This window comes from Pleurodeles waltl, chromosome 4_2 (assembly GCF_031143425.1).
Source record: "Pleurodeles waltl isolate 20211129_DDA chromosome 4_2, aPleWal1.hap1.20221129, whole genome shotgun sequence".
NCBI classification, from domain to species: domain Eukaryota; kingdom Metazoa; phylum Chordata; class Amphibia; order Caudata; family Salamandridae; genus Pleurodeles; species Pleurodeles waltl.
The window spans coordinates 293,762,375-293,781,980 of record NC_090443.1 but is presented as its reverse complement, the minus strand read 5'-3'; the positions used below and the strand labels follow the sequence as shown (position 1 = coordinate 293,781,980).

The following is a 19,606-nucleotide window of genomic DNA, read 5'->3' as shown; positions in this document are numbered from 1 at the left end:
ACCCTGCTAGTAGGCTTCGACCTAAAAAGCTAGGGGTAGTTTCAGGAAGTAGAAATGGGTGTTTTGAAGTACAGTTTACACAGTGGAAATTGCGATTATATTGGGGTCTCAATTCTCAGATAAGAAAAATAAGACGCGAGAAAATGGAATGCGGGTAGTTGGCTAAGCTCAGAAATCACGGTTATTCGGTTTTTACGCGCTTCTCACTGACTAAACAGAAGTGAGGTTTGAAACAGCGCAGACGGCCGACCATGCATAAAGCATACTGAAAAAAGTGACGCCCGCGCCTTCCATCGTGTCCGCCAATGAGTGTTGCTGCCGAGGTTGTGTCACGTCTCCTGCAATCGGCGTTGGCAGCGGCGCACATAGTTGTGCAGCGTCACTGCTCAGGCGCCACTGTGGAGCCTGAAGAACGGAGTGTGCGCAGTACAGATAGAGTCTCGCGCTCTCTTCGGACGGGCTGCGGCGGCAGAAGCTCCTGGCGGAGACCTTCGCCCCCGTTTTAATATTTTACTGCCCGCCGACAAAATTCCCACCTTCCCACGGCATGTCGGCCCAGGCACAGATGCGCGCTATGCTTGACCAGCTGATGGGCACCTCCCGGGATGGTAAGGGGCAGAAGCCGCCATTTTGTATTTTGTGGAACTCCCAGGGGCGGGTAGCGAGCTGGGGCGGGAGGTCATTGATTGACAGTGCGACCTCCATGGCCTCCCCCAATCTGGCGCACGTTCCACGAAGAGGACTGGCCTGATTGGTGGGTGGCTGCGGCCTGTTGCGGGGCATGTTCATTGTGACGGCAGAGGGTAGAGAAGCTTCGTCATCAGTTGGTGGGGGCTGGCGCAGACCAAAGGGGCAGACGTAACCACAAACCAGTCTCGTCACCGACATTGGTGGTGTAACTTAGTGCCAGTGATGCTTTGTGACATTGATAGCTGTTGTAATCCTTGTGTACTTTAATAACATTATCGTGGGTCTCTTATGGCTCTCAGTGTTTTTACATCATCGTGGTATTTGGTGACTTCATCCTAGGTATTTGATACCGCCATCACTTTTTGATAAAGTGGCCTTAGTTTCCTGATATTAATCAATCAATCATTGGCATTTATAAAGCGCGCTACTCACCTGGAAGGGTCTCAAGGCGCTGGGGGGGGAAGAGGTTATTGCTCGTACAGCCAGGTCTTGAGCTGCCTTCTGAAGGAGAGGTGGTCTTGTGTTGAGCGGAGATGGCTGGGGAGAGAGTTCCAGGTCTTCGCTGCCAAGATTTGCCTCCGGCGGTGGCTTTGCGGATGCGGGGGACGGCTGCCAGGGCTTGTCCGGTCGATCGCAGGGTGCGGGTGGGTACGTAGAAGGAGATGCAGTGGTTGATGAGTTTGGGTCCTTGGTTGTGAAGGGCTTTGTGTGCGTGGGTGAGGAGTCTGAACGTGATCCTCTTGCTGACTGGGAGCCAGTGAAGCTTTTTCAGGTGTCCGGAGATGTGGTGGTGGCTCGGGACGTCCAGGATGAGGCGTGTGGCGGCGTTCTGGATTCGTTGGAGTTTCTTCTGTAGTTTGATCGTGGTGCCGGCGTAGAGGGTGTTGCCGTAGTCCAGGCGGCTGGTGACGAGGGCGTGGGTGACGGTTTTCCTTGTGTCGGTGGGGATCCAGCAGAAGATCTTGCGGAGCATGCGAAGGGTGTTGAAGCATGCCGATGTGACCGCGTTGACGTGTCTGGTCATGGAGAGGGAGGAGTCCAGGATGAATCCCATGTTGCGGGCGAGGTCGGTGGGTTGGGGAGTGCTGCCTAGGGCGGGGGGGCCACCAGGAGTCGTCCCATGCGGTGGGAGTAGGGCCTAGGATGAGGACTTCCGTCTTGTCGGTGTTGAGTTTAAGCCGGCTGTCCGTCATCCAGTCCGCTAATTCCTTCGTGTAGTCTGGTTCTAGCAGAGGAAGGGTCGTTGGTGAGGGAGAGGATGAGTTGAGTGTCGTCTGCGTAGGAGATGAGGTTGAGTCCGAGTGCGATGTTTGCCAGGGGCGTCATGTAGATGTTGAAGAGGGTAGGGCTGAGGGAGGATCCTTGTGGGACGCCGCAGATGACTCTCTTGGTGATATCGTTTGTGTATGATGTCTCCATGGGTCAGTGACATCAGGGTTTCTCATGGCGCAATCCCCTAATCCTTTGCTGACGTTGAATCCTAAACCACAGCGTCCGGCCTTTGGATATGCCACCTTTTGTTGCTTAAATCAACCTTGCATGACATCATATTAATTTAATGCCAGCATTCGTTGATAATATCACCATGACCGTTGTTGTCATGCACCTCCAAAGGTCAGTGACATCTAAGTGGTGGTTGATGCCATTGCGACATCGTTTGCTGACATTGTCTTGGGTTCCTGGCGTCGCCATAGGTTAGTTGCATCATCTTGGCTTTCGATCGTGTTCTCACAAGCACTTGAGATCTCTGTGGCTATGGGCATGGGAGTCTGACATCTTCCTGGCTGTGGGCGACAACCACGGGTCTCGCCCATCAACATAGGAGTTAAGTTATCACACTGTTGTTTTTGGCACCCCTGTATCTGTTGGTGGAGTCACCATGTCTCTTTTCCTCATCTCCATGGGGCCTCCCAATGCCTTTGGTACTTTCCTGTTCATAATTACAACATCAAAATGTTTGCTGGAGGCAAAAGGAATACTTTTATCCCTACTGCCCAAAAGGGCATTATCCTAAGTCACCTTCAGTGATTTCAACATGGAATCGTGCCGCATCTCAGTGATGGGATAGAATTGATCTGAAAGTAAAAGAGGGATGTGTTCTGATACTAGTTTGAGCGGTCTTGTTTCTCTTAAGTTTCAGAAAATATCAGCATCCGGAAAAAGGTACCTGAACAAGTAGCCCCATTATCAATTTACGTTGGTCAGGGACCAGATGGTGTCTAATGGTGACTAATTCATAGGACATTCCTACTACTTGAGTTTCTACTAGCTATTTATGGAGGTTCTGGTTTTACTTGTGTACGAGATATGGAGATGACCATCTTTTATTATTACATTGTGCAAGTCTCTCTTTTTAGGCATCGGTTCCGTTCTGTTCTCGTGGGGTTTTACTCTGTTGTGTGGCGTCTGTTGGTAGCCTCTTCGGCGTGAGGCAGCTCATTCAAGGATAAAATGTCTTAATTTCTAGGAGTATTTATAATTTTGGAGGGGTATTAGTACCTACTCCATGGAGTAGGATTTGAGATGGAACTCGAGAATTGTTTTACAAGAAGGCATTTAATGCAGGAAAAAATCAAAGCTTATTTTCTGAAGTTCCAGTTTTGATTTAAAGTACTCACCCCTTTCTAAGAACAATAATGACATTTTAATTGTACTCTTAGTTTACTCCCTGCTGTTAGAAATAGTTTATTCCCTGTTGTTAGAAAGTATACATTAGCACCAAGACAGGCGAAATATCTTTAAGGTGATTTTTCACTGACTCTGTAAATAAATGCTGTAAGTTCACAGGCGAGTAGTTTACTGTTGAAACAAGAAAACAGCGATAGCTGTACGCATTGAGCATTACAAGTTATTTCAGGTGCAGCTTTGTCTTCTAAAGGTCACTTGTTATGACTTTGTCCCAGTGTGAATCCATTATTAGCCTGTTTTATCTACAAAACTAGTGTCTAATTGTGTTATTCTAATGAAGCTTCCTCAATTGTCTGACATGGTACGTACTCCTTATTTATTTCTTTAAGTTCAGTGCTTAAAGTTTCTTGTAAATTTTTAGAGAGCTGTTTAGACAAAAGGCTTCGCCTATGCGAGATCTATCGTCTTTGTGAATGCTTGTCATTTTATAGTATACTGAGGGTGGTGGTTTAACATAGCTAATGCATGGGGAAGGCCGAGCTGCTGTCCTTGGAACTGGGGAACCAGGTTTAAGTCTCAGCGTTGGTTCAGCATCCTGTGATCCTGGGCAAATCAATTGGAGGACGCTATGGGGGATAGATTGGGTCCTCTGCACCTTCCGGGGAACTGGCCAGAAACTGGTGAGCGGCTGGCAGTGATCTACATGCAGCCGTCAATCATGCACAGATTATTACTGTCCTGTGAAATGGGATACTCAGTAGGGACACACACAAATGCAGGCCTGAATTAGAAGCAGACTTGCCTTTGGTGCATTACACCAACTGTGTGTGACCAGTCTAGAGGCTGGGTACACATGGATGGCTCTCCCACAGGAGGAAAATGGATAGTGCCCAGTGGGCAGCAGTGGTGGGCTCAGGCAGGCTAAGCAACTGAGGTCAAACAGTGACACTTAAATAGTGGCACCTCAAGGTATTTATGGTGCCACATGACAACTCCTTGTCCCATTCTAACATCTGAGAATACTTTAGGAGATGGAGAATGTTGCAATAAGTGTCTGTAGAAAAGCGTATATCCCAGTTGATTCAGGCCCACTTTTCATAAATCGTATACCCTGTAAGGAATTAAATGCATCACCCTGTCACAAAATGTACAGGGGGAAAACAAAACAGAACAGATTGAAATCCACAGTGCAGTTTTGTCCATCTATTTATTTACTTAATCTTTGCACGAAAAAATTTGACCTGGAGACCTTTAAGTAACATGAAAACTATTGCTGTTTAATATAAATAAATAAATGTAAAAGCATTCTTTGTTTTTATAATATGTTATGGTGCGTGGTGTGCCCGATACCACTAAAAATTATTATAAAACATGGGCCAGGCAAGCAACCCATTGTGTACGATGATACGACATTCACAAGAATCCATCAGTCTTATTTGGGAAACTAAGAAGAACAGGAAGCACTTTCGCAAACAGGAGAGATTAATTAAAAAAATGTTCGTTTCTTGGCAACAAGGTATGGCATGTTTATCAGATGCTGATAAGGAAAATAAACTATTACAGAACAGTTTGTAATTCTGATCAATAACAATCCACAGCATTCCACTCAATCACGGACAACATGTCCCAAAACATAATTTTTCCCAAAAAAAGTCAAGTGTTAGCAAAGTTCTTACTATAATCAACATATTCAAGATAAGTTGCTTCAGCAGAGTAATCGTTTGTGTAATGTAATACACACGTATCCAGGTAACATACAAAGAGGGTGAAATACATGCATTAAAAATTAGTTCTTATTTGCAAAGAATGCTAGCAAACAGTGCTTCGTTCTTCCTGAATCAGATGGTGAAAAAGACCAGAGCACATCCGTGTGTCTCATAACATCTGAGTTGCTTTAGCTTGAATTCCATGAGTGTTTGTGCACACTACCTGAGACCCATGGCAATAAAGTTTAACATACTCAAGCTGTAATTGTCTCCCAAATAGATAGCTGGGATACCAAGATGCCGCCTCGCTTTTATTTCGCAGCAGGGCTTCACTTGTAGCAATGCTGTCCAAACCTTAAACACCAGCTGTGACTCAAAGTGGCACACAATCATTTGTGGAAGTGAAGGGAAATGAAATCCTTTTCCTTTATCTATGGAGGTGAAAGGCTAGAACTCAGAGGACCATAGAAATATATCTAAAACACTGCCACAGATGTACAATATAGGGAATATTTTGAAAGCCACGCTGCAGACAAACTCGTTAACTGCATTAAAAAAGCAATGGAAAATCCTTTGGCTGATTGCGCATCTATTACAATTATTTGATCATTACATAGCCGAGTGGTCCAGCTGGACTCTTCTTGGGGGTCATGGTTAAACATACCGGGGAGAAGACTGCTTAAATGGAGTGCTCAATAACAAATAAGATTTTTTTTAAAGTACCTTCAAAGTGAGTATCCTGCGGAAAGACGTTGGCCAGTAGCCAGTGCCCTGTAGCTGTACTTGTTCTAGGCTCCACACAATGGCATAGATGGCAAGCAGAAAAGGAGGTGAAAGCAGACCACGTGCTGGCCAGTCAGAAGCACGTAAATTACAGTGACTGACGGTAGAACTAACAAATGGTAAGTAAGAGGTGGATTCTAAGCCCATTTTAAGATTTTTTTTTTTCTGAATACAAGAGACTTCGCAAGCGCTGTGCAGGTGAAACCTTAAATAATATTTGGTTGGAGTATCCAAGTTTTGTGGCATATTGGCCATGTATGTGGGACTTGGTGTGTTCTTCTACTGAACATTTTTCTTCTGGTAACTAATTGGAAGGGGCTGTGTAGTTAGCAGTTCAGGATTGACCCAAAGACCATTTATATTGTTTTTGGCTTCTTGTTATATTGGACAAAGAACATCAGCTTGTTGTGCTTTTCTGCTTTTTGTGATAGGTGCCTTAGAAATTGTTGCCTGTTGGTTAGAGTAGAGCTTTATGCGTAGGTTTCAAGTTTGTGAAGCCCTGTCAGTTTGGTTTCAGTCGTTACTGGCGAGGTAGAATGCATCACGGGCAGCACGTGACCTTTTCCGAATTTGTTCTCTTTCTGACAAAGGATGGGGCAGGGAGGGGGTAACCTGTTATATATTTTTGTGATACTGGAAGAAGTGGAAGGTTAAGGGCAGCATCAGATCTCACTCATTTAGGCGAGTTCTTATTCAGCAACATTCTAAATAAAATGATGGCTGAGGCTCCGATTTATCATTGTCTGAAGTCTCATGCAACAATCAACAACACTAATTTAATCCCACAAGATGGATTCAGTCATTTTGCCCTTGGTGTGACTTAATCGTGGCTTTCTCATCTGATCTCTTACTTGAGCATATTAGCAATTTCAAACATAACCTTCATTTTACGCTTACAGACTACTCTTCTACTCAAGGAATTTGAATGCCATAATCTCTACTACAGGTCACTATTAAATCACTGAGACAGGTGTTTGATATAACTGAAACCTAACTAATCACTGGCTAAATCATCCACAAATGTGTAATCAAAAGGCTAATACTGTAACACATGTAATCTTTTACGTTATTACCTTTTACAGTATCACTGCTCTTCAGTTTAAGAGATCTTACATGAGCAGGACTCTCTCAGTTGTATCATTTCACATACACATGAGAGATAACCCACTCTTCAAAGGCTTACTGAAAGATTATCTGTAAGGTTAAGGCCAAGATGAAATGTGCTGTCCATTTATGGTTCATTACACGATTTCTCTTGCCATAAAATTGCTTTCACTTCACCACCTCTGTATATGTGCAGCCTCGACATCACTTTCTTTTTCTTTTTTTCTTTGAGTTAAACATTGATGCATGTTCAATTATGTGTAAGTTGTACATTCTGTATTGCTCTGTGTGTATAGTGGAGAGTTTACCCTGCTTTCTTGCAAAAACGAACATTATTGGTGCTTCTTTTGTTGTGCTCATATTTTTTTCTTTCTCCATGGTGTATATTCCACTTTAGTTGAATGGTGTAGGCACCTCTCATATCAACATTCTGTTATGTCTTTTTTTCCACCCTGGCTTATCAAGTTATGCTCAATGAGGTGAATCTTTAGAATAACAAAAATACACCGTAATCAGTACTCCCCATACCATCTATTTTTCTCACCACTCCATTAGCTTAGAGTGTGGTTAGCATTGTCCCCACCACTATGTCTTAATGCATAGCAGTCGTCTGTTTCGTCAAATAAAAAATTGCTGTTGAATAAAGGGCATTTTATGTTCTATGTGTTCTAAAATCTTGGAAATCAATGGTAAAAAGCCTCTGAGCCCAGGATTATGCTCCATTAAGTTAAAGAGAGGCCATCTGCATGACCAGTAAATGTGTAGCATGTCAATGGTATACCCCGTAGTTCTATCATTTGACATGGTCTGTCACTTAAGATACTTAAACATTTCCCCTAATAGGCCTTGAGACCTTGTATCCTTGGCTTCCCAACTAAGCATGATTGAGCTGTGACCATGACCCTACAGACTTAGTGACTTCTGGGACATGCTTATTCCTCTTTGTGGCATTCAACCTCTTTGCTGCCAGGTCTTTTCCCCCTCCTGTGCTGAGCCTTTTTTTTTTATATTTGGGGCAGTTCAAGCTTAGGCCCTCATAACTTTTTGTTCACATAAGCTACCCACGCCAAATTTGCGTCCTTTTTTTCCCAACATCGTAGGGGTTCTAGAGGTACCCAGACTTTGTGGGTTCCCCAGAAGGAGGCCAAGAAATTAGCCAAAATAGTAAAAATTTTCGTTTAAAAAAAAAAAAAAAACATGGGAAAAAGAGGCTGCAGAAGAAGGCTTGTGTTTTTTTCCGTGAAAATGGCATTAACAAAGGGTTTGTGGTGCTAAAATCACCAGCTTCCCAGCTTTCAGGAACAGGCAGACTTGAATCAGAAAACCCAATTTTTCAACACAATGTTGGCATTTTACTGGGACATACCCCATTTTAATGATTTTTTGTGTGCTTTCAACCTCCTTCCAGTCAGTGACAGAAATGGGCGTGACACCAATGCTGGATCCCAGAAACCGAAACATTTCTGAAAAGTAGACCAAATTCTGAATTTAGCAAGGGGTCATTTGTGTAGATCCTACAAGGGTTTCCTACAGAAAATAGCACAGAAAAAATAAAATATTGAAATTGAGGTGAAAAAAACTGCAATTTTTCTCTACGTTTTACTCTGTAACTTTTTCCTGCAATGTCAGGTTTTTGAAAGCAATATACCGTTACGTCTGCTGGACTCCTCTGGTTGCGGGGATTTATAGGGCTTTTAGGTTCATCAAGAACTCTAGGTACCCAGAGCCAATAAATGAGCTCCACCCTGCAGTGGGTTTTCATTCTATACCAGGTATACAGCAATTCATTTGCTGAAATATAAAGAGTAAAAAATAGCTATCAAGAAAACCTTTGTATTTCCAAAATGGGCACAAGATAAGGTGTTGAGGAGCAGTGGTTATTTGCACATCTCTGAATTCCGGGGTCCCATACTAGCATGTGAATTACAGGGCATTTCTACAATAGACGTCTTTTTTACACACTGTCTTATATTTGGAAGGAAGAAATGTAGAGAAAGACAAGGGGCAATAACACTTGTTTTGCTATTCTATGTTCCCCCAAGTCTCCCGATTAAAAATGGTACCTCACTTGCATGGGTAGGCCTAGCGCCCTCGACAGGAAATGCCCCAGAACACAACGTGGACACATCCCATTTTTTGACAGAAAACAGAGGTGTTTTTTGCAAAGTGCCTACCTGTAGATTTTGGCCTCTAGCTCAGCCGCCACCTAGGGAAACCTACCAAACTTGTGCTTTTTTAAAACTAGAGACCTAGGGGAATCCAAGATGGGTTGACTCGTGGGGCTCTGACCAGGTTCTGTTACCCAGAATCCTTTGCAGACCTCAAAATTTGGCTAAAAAAACAAATTTCCTCACATTTCGGTGACAGAAAGTTCTGGAATCTGAGAGGAGCCACAAATTTCCTTCCCCCCAGCGTTCCCCCAAGTCTCCCGATAAAAATGATACCTCACTTGTGTGGGTGGGCCAAATGCCTGCAACAGAATAAGGCCAAAAACTTGTAGAGATAGAGGGGATAGCACAGCGAGTTGATAAGGACATATTCTTCTTTTATACATCTTTAGGCTGACTCTGCTTTGGGGACCCACACAAGTGAGGTGGCATTTTACTTGGGAGACCGAGGGGAACGCTAGGGAGTAGGAATTTTGTGCTGGAGCGGTGATCGTACAAACGAAAGTCAGGAAAATATGCTTTTTTAAGCAAATGTTGAGGTTTGCAGAGGAGTCTGGGTAAGAAAATGTTGGGGGATCCACGCAAGTCACACCTCCCTGGGCTCCTTGGGGTGTCTAGTTTTAAAAAATGTCTGGGTTTGGTAGGTTTCCCTAGATGAAGGCCGCACCCAGGACCAAAAACATAGGTGCCCCCCAACCCCCCCCAACACAGGTAGTTTTGTAATATATCATTTTGATGTGTCCACATACGTCTGTGATGTGCCAAACACTAAAATTGTGACCAGAAACGCACTTGGGTTATGTGAAAAAGACCCGTCACCCACCAACCAATTTGGTGGCATGCTTCATCATCGGGGTCCCACCGTGTCACAGGTGTGCTGCGACGCCTGATTACAGCGGAGCAGGTTTTGTCATTTTTACCACACATACTGGTTTGATTTGGCACGAGGGTGAGTGATGGTTCAGTGGATCAAATTTTATTAATAAGAGATTTCACAAAAATGAAATTCACTGTTAATAACGGAAAGGCCAAAAAACGGAACTAAGACTCAGACCTCGTGAGCTGTAAAGCCACGGCAAGGCACCAACCTCTGCACAAGACCACTCGCATCGACAGACAGCACCACTCAAGGGCCCATCACTTACATATGTCCACATGCCTGATACAACAATCACACCAGCTAAAGGGAGTGTGTGGACTGGTGTTTGGCTGGCAGTGTGTTGCAGTAGCCAACAGCAAGTCAATATGTACACTGTGTACACCCTCAGCCAAGCCCCACTCCACACATAATAGCATCACTTTTTTTTTTTTTAAACATAGAAACCCCTAACTAATTAGAAATAATTACAAAACTACAAACACAAAAGCTCTAACTAGTACATGACAGTACATGACAGAAATGCTAACCATGAAACTGAACACATGAAAATACAAAACAGACATGAGTTTACACTCACGGTTGTTCCCAGTAATTCTTCTGGGTGTGGTAATTCTTAAAACAAACACCCACACACAGCCCAGGCTTTGAAGGACAATCTGGGCAGTACATTCGAGTCTTCCTCCGGATACCTCTTCAAAAACACACTCTACATTTCTTAGCTGGAAAGTCTTTTTTTGGGTGTGGGAGGAATGTGCTCAGCAAAGATCTTTCAATCTAGCCACATCCTCCACCACTGCTTCTCTAGGAACTCTGGCCTGTTCCACCATAATAAGGCTCTCCATCACTGACCAATGAAATTTCACAAATGTCATCTTTGACTTTGGAGAACTATCCTTAAACACAATAAAAGCATTAAAAGTTGCTAAGTGGAAGAGGTGAATTGCTAACTTTTTATGCCAAACGTAAGACTTACGAATAGCAGTATTAGGTTCCAACCTTTGATCAACTCTATCTACACCTCCCATGTGCTTATTATAATCTAAAATGCACACAGGTTTGCGCACTTCAGCAACCTGGCCCCAAACAGTCACGGGGAAGTACTCTCATCATGGATGGTACTTAGCATGTAGACATCCCTCCTGTCTGAAAACTTCAAAGCTAGCAGCTCATCATTCCACAAGGCACTGCACTGTCCCCTCTGAAGTTTTTACAGACAAGCTCCCTTGGATAGCCTTTCCGGTTACAATGAATTGTGCCACAAGCAACACTCTAAACAATTCCTTGAACAACTGCACTCCAGTGTAAAAGTTATCTACATACAAATGGTGACCTTTTGTTGAACAGTAGTCTACCAAGTTCCCACACAATTTTCTCAGTAACTCCAAAAGTGGGAGGACAACCAGGGGGGGTCAATACTAGAATCCCTACCAGTGTAGACACGGAACTTATACACACATCCTGTACTACTTTCAGACAGCATATACAATTTAATTCCACATCGTGCCCTCTTGCTAGGAATGTACTGCCTAAAAACCAAATGACCCTTGAAGAGGACCAAAGACTCGTCCACAGCTATTTCTTTGCCTTGAACATAGACCTCTGAAAACCGATCTACAAAATGATCAAGGACAGGCCTAATCTTAAAAAGATGGTCAGAATCAGGGTGATCTCGTGGCAAGGCTAATGCATCGTCAATAAAATGCAGCATCCAAAGAAGAAGCAAATACCGATTACGACTCATTGTTGCAGGAAATATAGCTGTTGCCAGCAAGGGACTAGTAGACCAATAAGAAGACAGTGACGGCATCCTTATCAACCACATCAAGAGTCAAACCTAAAAACCTTTTCATCTCCTCCAAATTTGTGGAAATCCACTGGGAAGCTCTAGAGTGCGGCCTAAGTCTAGCAGCCATGTCCCTCAAATACTGCTCCGCATACAAATTAGTCTGCTCAACAATCTCTTCCAAAAACACATCATCCACAAATAACTCAAAGAAATTGACAGGCAAAAAGTTCTCAGTATTGACTCTTCACCCCGGGAGACCAGTAAAGGCAGGCAACTCTGGCTGCTCCATGTTTAGGGCAACCCAGAGTTCAGGTCTTCTAACAGGAAACCTTTCGGCCCCAGGTTGCTACACTAATGGCACATCAGTGTCCTCCTCTGAAACAGGCCCTTCATCTGCACTGAGTATGGCTTCCTCATTAGAAGATTCCTCTCTGACAGAAACTTCACTGCCAGAATCTCTCACTTCCTCCTCTGCCTCAGATGCAGAGTCCGTCTCATAATCATGATCAGACAATGACTCAAAAAGCATACCAACCACCTGCTGAGCGGTCATCCTGCGGCTAGCCATGATCTTTCCTACGAAAATTAACTGGACAAATGCACCACCAACAACCAGCACTGTGTAAGATAAGAAATATAGTGTAGCTTTATTAGTAAGAGTTATAAACTCAAAGACTGTACCGCTCACTTGCCTGAAAAAGCTTGAATCACCAGCAACTACTCTACACAGACACAGGAATCACCAATGATATCCCACTAAAAAGAAAGAAAGAAAAGCAAATTAGAAATAAGACAACACAAATATCATTGTACAAAAATCTAAGGACAATTTCACAAAAACCTGCATTTAGTACACCACCTACAAACATGTCATTCATGCATGGCAACAATACTCCTTTGGAGTAAATTGTTTTTACTTACCTAAAACATGCAGCTATGCAAACCGCAGGTCATCCACCGCCAAAACCGCAAGGAGCCACAGCAAAGAAAGCAAAAGCTTTAAACTAGAACAAAAAGGAGGAAAATAATTATCACAAATGCAAATACTTCGTCAGTTGACAAACATCCCACCATCAAGCATTTAGAAATTGGTGCCTAAGTGGATTCTGCCATAGGGGCAGAAGGGCCTACTAAAAAATAAGCCTATCTGCCCCAAGGAGGGCAGAAAATAGCTTTAGTTGTGTGTCCCCAGGGCGAGCGACCCTTTCCCAAGGGCCCGCCCCCAAACAAAAAACAAACCACACACAGAGACACACACAGAGACACAGACACACACACAGAGACACTCACTCACTCACTCACTCTCTATCCCTGGTGCCTATGTGGCTTCTGCCTCCCTTGGGGGCAGATGGGCCTAAAAAAAAAATAGGTTCATCTGCCCCCAAGAGGGGCAGAAATGGGCAACAGTTCAATGCCCCCCTTGTGTGGGGGGGGGCGCACCTTGCCCAAGGGGATGCCCCCCGCACATAAACATATTTTAAAAAATCCCTGGCGTTCTAGTGGTTTCTGCCCCCCTTGGGGGCAGATCAACCTAAAAATAATAGGCTGATCTGTCCCCAAGGGGGGGGAGAAATGGCCTTGGTACACGTGCCCCCAAAGGGGGGGGGGGCAACCCTTGCCCAAGGGGCCGCCCCTCCTCCAATAACACACACACATACACACACTATCCCTGGTGTCTAAGTGGCTTCTGCCCCCCTTGGGAGCAGATCAGCCTAAAAATAATAGGCCGATCTGCCACCAAGGGGGGCAGAAATGGCCATAATAAACATGCCCCCAAAAGGGAGCGACCCTTGCCCAAGGGGCCGCTCCTCAACGCTAAAAATGTAAAACATTAAAAAAAAAAAAAAAATCCCTGGTGTCTAGTGGCTTCTGCCTCCCTTGGGTCAGATCGGCCTAAAAATATTACGCCGATCTGCCCCCAATGGGGGCCGAAATGGCCATTCAAACATGCCCCCAAATGGGAGTGACCCTTGCCCAAGGGGCCACTCCCGACACGCACATCAATAAATAAAAAAAAAATCCCTGGCGTCTAGTGGCTTCTGCCCCCCTTGGGGGCAGATCAGCCTAAAAATATTAAGCCGATCTGCCCCCAAGGGGGGCAGAAATGGCCAGTCAAACATGCCCCCAAATGGGAGCGACCCTTGCCCAAGGGGCCGCTCCCCAACGTGTAAACAATTCACAACGTAAAAAAATAAATAAATCCCTGGCGTCTAGTGGGCATTCCTTCGGGCAGCAAGGATGCTCAGAGACACCGGGGGAAAGGAAAAGCCTTTCCTTTCCCCTGGTGCCTCTTTGGCCCAAACCCCCCACCCGCCGGAGGAGAAACTCACCTGTTTCCCTCTTTGCCGCACTGGAAGCAAATGGCTTCCAGTGCGACTGGCTGTGGGTAATGATGTCATTATGGGGGTGGGGGGGGAGGGAAAGGTCTTCTCCTTCCATCCCCACCTTGGGGGGGTGGGGGAGGAACCCCACGGAGGGAGCGCTAGCGCTCCCCCGTGCCGAGGACGTAATGATTACGTCCTCTGCACAGGAGCACTATGCCGCTGGACGTAACCATTATGTCCGCGGCACAGAAGGGGTTAATGTTTTCGGAGAATATATATGTGGCTTTTTCCGCATGGCCTGGGATGGCTTGGGAAGACTGTTGTTCAAAAAGCCCACAAAAGTACTATTTATGGGTTGATCTGTTTTTTAATTTCTAGCATGTCTTTGTGAAGTCGCAGTCAAGCTGATTAAATTGACTGGTGCTGTTTGTTATGATTAGTGATACAAAAATTAAGTCTTGCTGCTTGGATCTTAAAACGGCATGTAAATATGTCCTCCTTTTTTTGGCTGTGGCTATATAGTGGAGTTCCTCAGAAGGCTTAGACTTAACTGTTGCAATTTAGAGTTTGTTAGCCTTGCCTGTTTTGCCACTCTTCATTGCTCTGTTACGTTCAGCTTCTCTCCCTGATTAATCTGCTTTGCCCAGCTTTGAACATACCCAGTATATAGTCTCTTGATGCTGAAGCCAGTGCAGAATGCTGGTGCCTTTCTGCTTCCACCAGTTCCTTTACAATTTTCTGGAACTAGCTTGGAGATATAGGCAAGGGAGCTGGTTAATCCGGACATGTTGAAGTACTTGTTTGGAGGCAGGGGTGCTGAGAGTACGGATAGGAGGTAAAAGGCAGAAATGGGTCCTTGAAGAGGATGTTGAATCAGCAAATTGAGCTTTCCCAAGAGTGCGTCAGAGAGGAGCATTCCCAAGGTTTAACACTGAGTCAGCCTGTCCTACCAACACAGTAGGACTCTTCAGTCACTGACATGCGCTCTTCGTTTTTAGGTTTGGTTTTTTAACCAAGACCTTTTAATTTGACTAAAGTTATACATATAATATACCTACTAATAGGGGCTCTCATCCAGTCTTCTTTGTCCATTAGTCTTTTGTTGTCAATCACATTTTCTTACCCCTGCACACTAAAGCATGGGGCAGTGGTTCAGCCCACTTCAGCCACTGGCTTACTTCAATGTGACAGACAGCATGCTGCCTGTATGCAAGGGACACATCCACTCACAGCAGTTTACTTCAGTGCCAGGAATTACTACTATGACAGTGTGTGCTTTTTGAGGCCAAAACATATTTTTTGCTTTTCACCTTTTTTCCTTTTTCTTTTCTTGTTTTTTTTCTTCTTTCTCGTCGAGAGCTCCTCTGCTTCCACAACAATAACGTTTTTCAAAAACCATGACACAACGAAACCGTGACCAAGCCAGAGGGCTGCCACCCAACACCGGACTATCTTCCAGTGTGTCTTGACTTTGTGTTCGCAGTTTACTGACAGAAAAGACTTCACCCTGAATGTGGAGTTCAAAGCTCATATGCCTCTGCAGCACCATCCCCGAACTGATGTTCTTAAAAATTCCAGACCCTTACCACCCACCGTTGCTGTCCTTTATGATGGGCTCAGTTTTGGGCTTGTGGATTAGGGGTACTAGAATAGAATTACTGACAAAACAACTGGCTCCTCTGTTGTGGTGCTCTCTGTTAAAGAAGTGATTTGGTTGTATAGCTATTTGTACAGTTTCTTTATCTTGACACTTTTAAAAGTCGTTATTTATTAGCATGCAACAAATGTGCTCCTTGTGGTTGTAGACTTTCGAGGCCTCTATACCTTTGTTGTTGTTTTGAGAGATGTACTACTTTAGTTTTGTGCCACTCATTCTTCATTGTTATGGGTAGTTGGGATGTTGGGAGGAGATGCACGAGGATGTGTGAATCATGGCGAGGAGCCTTTGGCAGTCTGCATTATCTTATCAAACTCTCCGTATTTTAACTTGGTTTTAAAACGCCAGTGCCTTGCAGGCTTCTCTCTACTCACTCCAGCAGGTGGATCTAACGTGTGTAGCCTGTTTCTAATGCAGCGGTTTGTCACATGAGTAAGAAAGAACCATATGCTCACTGGAATTTATTTTTGTGTTCAGAGATGTTCCGACACAGTCATAGTGGCAATGAGTGTGACTAAGTGTTCTCACTGTCTGATGGACTTTGAATCACCCTTCCTTTCACTAAACAATACTTTGTGACATTTTACTCCAGGGCTTGAAGACCTAATGTGGATTTCCCCCAGCTCCCTTCTCTGGTGTTATTGTGGGTCTTAATTTTGATTTTGTTCTTGTTCTGCGCTTTGAAAGTCACAATGGTTACATAGATGATGAACGTGGAGTGAAAATACCTTCACCCACTCTATAAAGCTGATTAGAGCCAAGAGGAGTATTGAAAAAAAAAATTTCAATTGACTGGCTAATTCTTGTTGAGCACATATTGCTTCAGTTGGCCATTTTGAAGAGCAGTGTCAGAATACCTGTGCCCTGGTTCCAAATTTAAGACTGCTTTTAGTCCATTTAGGTTGATTTGTTTGCACATTAAAGGTCACATGGAAACCCTGCCGGATCTCCCAGGAAGCATTCATGGCGCACTGTGATTGTGAGTAAAAACCCTTGTTACTTTCTGATCCATCTCTTCTGGTCTTTCACTGTCATGTTAACCTCCTGGTTATCGACTTACAATTATGAATGTGTGTCTCTTTTGAGTAATATATACTATATCCGTATTGTGATATTACCATTGTATGCTCTGTTACCCAGTCCTCCACTTTCCAGGGTTCACTGAATATTTTAAATTATATAGTCTTGTGACATGTTGACTAGCTTGGAGAAACCCAGAGATCTCCCTTTCCACTTGAAGTTTGTGCAGTTGGCACAGAGCTTCTTTGACCCCAGGATATGGCGGTCCTGCGTCCCAGTGCTGTGGCTCTTTCACTGATAATCCAAGCCTCCTATGTCCAAATATATTGACTCCTGATTACCACTAATCTAAGTGTCTCTTTTTCAATAATTCAATGTCCAGCCCTTTTTTACTGATAATCAAAACATCCTGTGCCCTTTTGTTGTTTTTTTTTTTTTTTAACCGCAAATTCAGACTCTCTGTCATAGTAAATGTGCTCCTCTGTTGCTTATCCAAGCTAGAGTATCCGTTCCCCTACACTCCAAGCATCCTATTTCCGACTCTGTTTTCTTTTCTCGTCTCCCAAGCCCTTTCCCTGTGGGCTTCTTGTTTTGATTCTTTTGTCCCCTCAAGGCTCATGGACTTTCGGTTCCTTTCTGGCACTTGAAGCTACCTTTATTCTTGTGCCATCGACCGGCTGCTTTCTCAGGTGCGTATGGCTAGGACATTAGTAGAGTGTCCCTGCTTCCAGCTATTTGCTATGCCGGGGGGAGGTGCGTCTCGAAGGGGGGGAGGCTGCATGCACCAGAAGGCTGTTACTTTCACTGTGAATGTGTTGGTTTTAGTGGTGTGCTTGTATAAGTCTATTGACTAGCACCACATGCCCCTCTGGATTGGGCCAGACCCCTGATCTGAAGAAAAACTCTCACTATAGCCTCACCGTGGACGTCCACTGTCAATTGATGCATGGCCAGTCTATTATATTTAATAACTGCCGGGTGGGATAGAGTGATGAGAGGTCTGTGCTGAAAATACTGCTTCACAGAGCTGGGACCAAACACTCTAGTGGGACGGCATTTACTCTGCGCGGATGGAGTGTGTGCTTCTTTTTGACTTCTTTATGAATCCTTCTTGGCTTTAGTCAGGGGACATGTAGATGAGGGCATCACTCACTTTCTATAATAACAGCGCCTTCCCCCGCCTTTGTTGCCCATTTGTTGAAGTAAGACACAGTAGCCTATTGGACCTGAAGCCAGTCACTGCAGTGGCTGTATATATGATAGGTCCGATGCTTTTCCAATTACATCTGGATTGTTTTTTTTTTTTTTTAAATATTTTTATTATTATTTTAACTCTGCACAATATTAGACACTCCTGTCTTCAAAGACCATTTAAGCCTTTGTTCTGGCTGTGAATTTCCAACATGGGAAACGCGCAGCCCTTTCTTAACGTGCAGTTGCACCAATCTTAGCCTTCCAGCAAATATACTGTCCTTTTATTTCACCATTCCATGATGCTATCCACCTTTTAAGTTGCCGTATCTGTCCGTGGTGTCCACCAAGCTCTGTGAAGCAGGATTTTTTGCTGCCTTTAGAAATGGTGATAGCAGGGACATCGTTGTGAATTTGTGCTTTATCATGTAAAACGATGCAAGATGCTGTGTTGAAATCTGCTGGCAGAGTATTCTATACAAACTGAACAATATGGCGCCTTGTTTTATTCACAAAGGTTCAGTGTATCTATGCCTGCCTACTTGAATCTGCAAAGGGAGTGTCAGAAAGGTCCCCGCATTCGCCAAGCCGTGAGTTATCACAACTACAACTTTTCCGATGTGTTGAATGAATGTGGACAAACGCAGTTAATGTGTTAAAAAAAAGTCAAAAGGGAATATAGCAACCTCACCTTCCAGCAGTAGAGAAGCTGTCCTCCGCAAAAAGATAGCATTTGGCTTATTACAGGAGTTTGGTTTATTGAAAACCTAATGGCTCATGTTGACTGTCCTCCGATCTGAACTGTTCTCAGAATGAATATCAATATCCATAAGTTGTTAGCAGTAGTATTATGAGCAGCTGTTCTCTGCAATTGTATTATTATTTTATTCAGGCTTCTGGAGGGGTGTGTGTCCTGTAAAGGAGGGTTGTAGTGAATTACATCGCATGCTGTTTGTGGGAGATATTCCTGGGCCTGTCCAAGCTGCCACAAAACTCCTTAACTAGACTAGCCACAGCCGAAGTTGAAATCAGTGAGTGACTTTTTTTTTTACTATGTTTATTTGTAAATAAAGTCCCCCACCCCCAAAACACTGTTCATAATAACATGTTGATAAAATAATTCCGTAGACTATTGAAAGGTTCAATAGATAAATTGTGGTGATGAATAGTGCTAGATGAGGTACTGCATTGAGGGTAGTTTACAGTTTACATACTTTGCATAACTTTACATACAATTTACACGTTTACATTTTATTTTTACCTTTACTGATTTTTAGGATTTTGGATACAGATTATGATTTGATCAGGTGTGTAAAAGCAGGAGTTGCATTTTCTGCTTCCAAGTTTTACAACTCAGCTGCAGGTCCAATTCACGTTCTGATCAACTTTTATCTTTCATGCCAACCCTTTTTCCCAGGCATTGTTGATTTGTGTTCCTTAACTGACTGCACACATGCTTAGATTTTGTTTTGCCAGGTGGTAAGAGCATTAAAGGAGTTGCCAATACCATAGCCGGAAATGCCAGGTCGGGCCCAGGTAAATGACTGGATGACCTCATGTTCTATTGTTTTAGGTTCTTGTCTTCAGAAGCTTTTAGTCATTGCCTAGTTGCAGTCAAGAAGCTAACAGTCATGGCGACAGAGTAGGCAGTCTTTTGCACCAGTAGCAT

The 19,606-nt window shown here is 44.0% G+C and overlaps 1 protein-coding gene across 3 annotated transcripts in view; it reads left to right on the top strand.

Annotated features, from left to right (window-relative positions):
• Nucleotides 1–392: 392 nt before the first annotated feature.
• The window catches only part of LOC138292552 (putative RNA-binding protein Luc7-like 2), a 311,074-nt gene continuing 291,860 nt past the window's right edge, over nt 393–19,606 (top strand). The window contains exons 1-2 of one of the 3 annotated variants that reach the window (XM_069231227.1): nt 393–608; nt 18,455–18,527. In XM_069231227.1, coding sequence (XP_069087328.1) covers nt 606–608; nt 18,455–18,527 — 76 coding nt within the window. In that variant the 5' untranslated portion in view covers nt 393–605. The remainder of the gene's footprint in view (nt 609–18,454; nt 18,528–19,606) is intronic. The other 2 variants (XM_069231229.1, XM_069231228.1) reach the window with 2 other exon arrangements.